The 6,000-nt window shown below is 45.0% G+C and overlaps 1 protein-coding gene across 1 annotated transcript in view; it reads left to right on the top strand.

The window, feature by feature from the left end:
- The window catches only part of epha4b (eph receptor A4b), an 83,466-nt gene that overhangs the window by 62,650 nt on the left and 14,816 nt on the right, over positions 1–6,000 (top strand). The window contains exon 11 of the mRNA XM_035536401.1: positions 3,448–3,633. Coding sequence (XP_035392294.1) covers positions 3,448–3,633 — 186 coding nt within the window. The remainder of the gene's footprint in view (positions 1–3,447; positions 3,634–6,000) is intronic.

Below are 6,000 nucleotides of genomic sequence, written 5' to 3'. Positions count from 1 at the left end.
ACGGCAGAACAGAACACAGTACAGCACAACACAGTACAACACAGCACAACACAGCACAGTACAGTACATCCCAACATAAGATGGCACAACACAGTACAGCACAACACAAGATGGCACAACAAAACATAACACAACAGAGTACAACACAGCATAGCACAGCACAGCTCAACACAACAGACTACAACACAGCACAGCTCAACACAACAGACTACAACACAACACAGCACAACACAACAGAGTACCACAGCACAACACAACAGAGTACAACACAACACGGCACAGCACAACGCAACACACGGCGTGTTGGCAGAACAGAACCAGCCAAAGGAATTGATATATTCATAAGAAAACAGGATTTACAAAAAACATTCATCTTAACATCCTTCTGCTCTGCTCACCCCCTTTCCCTCGGTGTAACCCGCAAAATATATTATTAATTTCATTTTTCTTTCTGAGAATTAAAAGTAGTCTTAATGCATTTTAATGAGAGGTATGTAGATGTGAGTGTGAACTTTAACAACTGAACCAAACTCGCTAGCTAATTTAACATTATTCAGCCATTTCAAACAAGCAGTATTAATCTATAAACTTGATAAAAGCATCCACCAGTACCAGCCGGCAGTGACTAATATTTACATTTGAAGAATAATGGAACTTATGGTATTCCGAAATTCGGACACGTAACGTTAAGTTGTAATGCCATCCCAAGTATAACCGAGAACAGCATACTACTGTTTGAAACTGCGATTTGAACACTTATAATTTCTTGAACATAATTTAGGCTTTTTAGATGGCCATCTTATCCGTTTTGGAGCGCTCTGAAAGATATAGAGCCTTATAGTTGCTTCATTCTCAGCTAAAGGAAAATAGGACAACATGGAAATAATTTTCCAGGACAACATAAAATGTTCCAGGGCATTTGAATTTTTCTCTTATTTTTCATGTGTTTCCATGTGAAAAATTGGTCAGCTGTTTTCCGGGTTTTGCAGGACCTGTGCAACCCTGAACAGCTATGAAGGAAAGCGAGCAGAACTGGTGCGTGGCTATTCATGTTTGTGATGAGTTGGGTGACCATATGTTCTCTTTTTCCTGTACATGTCCTCTTTTTGGGACCTAAAAAAATGTGTCCGGCCGGGATTTCTAAGGTGCCCAAAATATCTGGGATTTGGCTTTCGACAGTTTCCATACACTGGGTGGCAGTTCTGCATTGCTTTAACCATTCTCTACAGGTCCCGCCTTCTCGCATGGCACATCCGGTCATGTACACACCCTACACGCTCCTGAGTCAGACTGCTTGTGTGTGTGTGTGTGTGTGTGTGTGTGTGTTGCTGCTTCACAGAAGTGTATACATAAAGTTTACCTTCTGTATGATTTGTCTGGTCCCTATACAAGGCCTAAAATGCCCAATCACAGAGCTAATAGAGGAGTTCTGGGGGTTGGGCTTGTTAAATTTCCAATCACAGAGCTGATAGTGGTGCTCTGGGGGTTGGGCTTGTTAAATGCCCAATCACAGAGCTGCTAGAGTTGCTCTGGCGGTTGAGCTCTTTTTTGTATGATGCCTGTGTACAGTATGTATATGGCAAAATAAATTTGACATTATTCAGTCAGCATATGCTCACAGCTCACCATCTACACTCTGATTAAATGGCTTTTTTAGGCTTGAAAGTCTAATAAAACAGAAATTAAAAACAAATCTGACAGAATTATAGATGTGAGGTGGCCAGAGTTTGTGTGGAAATCTGTATTAGACAAGGTTCCCACATGTGAATTGCTCATCTGCCTTGTTAAAATGGTATTTTCATATCTAAAACAGATTTTTCTTCAGGGAAGTCCATCTGGATGCATCAGAACTACTGAAAAGTGTCTTGGGAACTACTGAAACTACTAAAAAGTGTCTAGTGTAGTAGTGGATTTTTATGCCAACTGATTTTCATTTTTTAATTTTTTTTTAAACATAATACGTTTTTCTTTCTTTATTTAATTTGCAAGCACCGGCAGAAAGGAAAGGAATTAAATTATGTAAGTTCTGAAGGCAAAACTGTTATTGCTCCTGTAAGTCTAATAAATGCATTTGTGGTTATGATTTCAATGAGTAACTGTACCTGCTTATTTGAAATCATCAGCAAATCCAGTTTGAACCAAATCCTGGCAAGGTCTTTCACGTTTGAAATGGGACTCTGCATTTCTGCTCCTGAGTGGAACTTTTAGCTCAGCCATCCAGTTCCGAGCGCTTGACACTAACAAATGTACACGTTGTATAGTTGCGCATCTCATTATCGGGCACAACTCAATGGGAAAGATTCTTTTCTGTTTTTACTGCACCCCCATTTCATATAAATGGAGTCATTATAGATCAGCTGTGTGCCAAAGAATGTTTTTTAATTACAGTATTCTCCTGTATCAGGCATCAAGCCCGTATTACCCACTATTGGAGGTCACCTCTGACATCTTTGTAATTGGACAGGGACATTTTTTGGGTCTTCACCATTGTATTCCAGGACATTGCGTTTGGAATGAAACGATGGCTATGCCCAATAAATCAAACACCTTTTTATTAACATGGTAGATTATTAACATACTCAATGGTAGGGGCCACCAGTAAATGGAGACATAAACAGCCTTTAAATGTGTGATGTTTGGCGACTGGATGTTGGCTGTCGGAAAAGCTGGTGACCCACCGACATTCGAGGGCCTGGATGTCTTCACAGCTGGTGCTCCGTCAGGCTTGTAATGCAGCCATAATTGTTTCAGTGGCATTTTGCCTTCAGTCGTCAGGCAAATGTCCAATTACTTGTGAACTGCTGGACTCGGAGGGCAGCACATGGAGGAGCTTCGATCCCTGTGCTCCCGACGTTGTGCGCTGCAACATTCCTGCCATTGTAATTTCAAATCTAGCTTGCTGGAGCGCAGAGCAGCAGAAATCGAATCGCCGGTCGATTTACGGCCTGGCCTCCTCCGTATGGTCAGAAGAGAGACTCACGCACAGCGCAGTGCTAATCCCCAGACAGCCTCACAGCTTCTGGAGTCTGTGTGGTTCAGCGGCACCGCAGACCTGCGGATGGACTCGTGACCAAATGCTGCTTATGGGTATTTGCGGTTATCAAAACCGGATAAAACGACATGGGACGCAACAGCACTTGCCATCAAATTGCAACTGTGATAATGTTTTGAAATATATTGAAACTTCATTGGTAAACATGAGCCTTTGGTGGGACATAATTTGAGGTTGGCTTGCATTTGGTTCATTTCGATGAAGTAAATATGTTTTAAAAACACAGATTGAAAACTGTGAGAACAGGGTGTCTCACAGCCTTCAGTACGAAATTTAGAAGGTTCGTTTGTAAGGTTCGACCTCGTTATCACAAAAGCAGGTATCGCGATAACGGTTAACAAACGATACATCGCGCCACCCCTTGGCCAGTGCCTTACGCTGTATGCCACCCGCAGGCGAGTTCGGGGAGGTGTGCAGCGGACGCCTGAAGCTGCCCAGCAAAAGGGAGATCTATGTGGCCATCAAGAGCCTGAAGGCGGGCTACACAGAGAAGCAGAGGCGGGACTTCCTGAGCGAGGCCAGCATCATGGGCCAGTTCGACCATCCCAACATCATCCGCCTGGAGGGCGTGGTCACCAAATGTGAGTGACATTATGCATGCGCATGTTATAGAATGTTCGTTATGCACCGTTATGCAAAACAGCAAAAATGTCACGCTACAGTCGCTAGTGGGCAGCTGTATATCCACGCACGCTGGCAGGGCAGACCGGCAACGCGAGGCCGTCCCGAGCGGCGTCTCTTCTGCCCGGCAGAGGTCCGCCCCCATGTCCGGTCGGTTCGGCCCCGCCGAAGGACCGACCCGCTCCGCCTTGCGTTCGTCGACGTGAGGCTGGCCCCCGTTCCCATGGTAATGGCATCCTCGCCTTTCCACCCCAAACTCCGATGCACGTCTTCTGTTGTCTGTCTTTTGAAATGCAATTTTTTTTTTTCTTTTTTTCAATTTTTTTAGATTTTTTTTTTTTTTGCTCGCTTATCTACTGGAACCACAGCACATGTTTTGTCTGTTGTTTATTTCTAAGGTTTCTAAGTGGAAAATCTTTCATCCGAACAGCTGATATGAGCCTGCAGTCTCTTGCTATGGCTTACATTATCTATGAAAGGAACGAAACCGCTTATGGGAGAACGCTGAGCATTTCCTGGCATTTAAAGCCATTTCCTCTTCTGTGCAACCTATGGAGCCCAACAAAAGGAACATGCATATGTATGACTTCATTAATATTAATAATCACATAGTTAATTGGGTGTGTTTTTAGCATTATAAATATTCAGTGATATGCATATTAGCAGGAGCGTCTCTCAGTTCTTGGTTGTTTTTTTTTGTCTCGCCTTCTCGCTCTGCCGTCTAATGCTGCATGCAAATCCCGACCTTTTGCTAGCTGTGGTCCGCACGGCTCGTGAACAGATTACCCGTGTAAATCCAGTTTACCTTCCATTTCGGAGAGGCAGAAGCTGCCTAACCGCTACTCTTTCTGAAGTAAGTGGTGTGTGTTTGGCACGGTAACGGGGACAGTGGAGCATTTTTTTTTTTTTTTTAAATGAGGCACGGGCTGAGATTAATCGCAAGTAATGAAAGGAAACGCGGCTGGCTGCCGGTGGCTCCGTGACCAAGATCCCAGAAAGGATGTGTTTGCGTGAGCGTTTGCAGGCCCGTACCTACGCAAATTGGGCAGGTCGTGGGGAATGCGGAACGCTTACGGATGCTGAACTGGCATGAGAAAAGGAGAAGAACGGAGGAGGAGAGAGAGAGGGAGAGAGAGGGAGGAGCAGACGCACGGGAGCCCCCGGGCACGCCGGGGTCGGACTTACTGAGCGGAGGGTGTGCGCACGTCAGAGGAACGCGGGTTTCGCAGAGGACGAGGTCAAAGGGGTGCGGAAAGCGAGACAGGGAGGAACAGGGGAAGTGATGGGGGGAGAGAGAGAGAGAGAGAGAGAGAGAGAGAGAGAGAGAGAGACCAGAGGATCAACGTAATAAGGCTCCCCTGTTCACCCATCTGTTACTGTTTCTGCCACTCTGCTTTAAATGTCAGCGTCCCACAGCAAAGCAGCGGTATAAAATACGCAAACATTAACTAGTACGACAAAGAAGAGAAATATAAACTGTATTTTAAACATTTAACAAAATCATCGGAACTCCCCTTGCCCAGGGTTCGCTCGTAGAATGAAAAAGTGTCTCTCCAGGAACCGTTTCAGGACTCCTTCCAGGGACAAAAATTATAATACGTGAAAGCATTTTTTTTTTTAAGGCATGCTTACAGAGCTGTAAGAGTGTGTGTGTGTGTGTGTGTGTGTGTGTGTGTGTGTGTGTGTGTGTGTGTGTGTGTGTGTGTGTGTGTGTGTGTGTCTTTCACTTGCAGAACTCAGCCAAAGCACTCTTTCATCTGTGTTATGTCTAAACCCTCCCACTTTGATTGCTCTCATTCTTATGCAGATTGCATAAGAGACAGACTAAGAGACAGACTAAGAGACAGACTAAGAGACAGACTAAGAGACAGACTAAAACAGACTAAGAGACAGACTAAGAGACAGACTAAGAGACAGACTAAGAGACAGACTAAGAGACAGACTAAGAGACAGACTAAGAGACAGACTAAGAGACAGACTAAAACAGACTAAGAGACAGACTAAGAGACAGACTAAGAGACAGACTAAGAGACAGACTAAGAGACAGACTAAGAGACAGACTAAAACAGACTAAGAGACAGACTAAGAGACAGACTAAGAGACAGACTAAGAGACAGACTAAAACAGACTAAGAGACAGACTAAAACAGACTAAGAGACAGACTAAGAGACAGACTAAGAGACAGACTAAGAGACAGACTCGGCCTTCCCTCCGGTCCCCATCACGCGTCGGGCGGAGGCCGGGCGGAGGCCGGGCGGAGGTCGGGCGGAGGCCGGGCGGAGGTCGGGCGGAGCTGAGCTCTCCCCATCACCTCCATCACTTTCCTT

This window comes from Electrophorus electricus, chromosome 18, assembly GCF_013358815.1.
Source record: "Electrophorus electricus isolate fEleEle1 chromosome 18, fEleEle1.pri, whole genome shotgun sequence".
NCBI classification, from domain to species: domain Eukaryota; kingdom Metazoa; phylum Chordata; class Actinopteri; order Gymnotiformes; family Gymnotidae; genus Electrophorus; species Electrophorus electricus.
The sequence above is the reverse complement of the archived record's forward strand: the minus strand, read 5'-3'. Positions and strand labels throughout refer to the sequence as shown.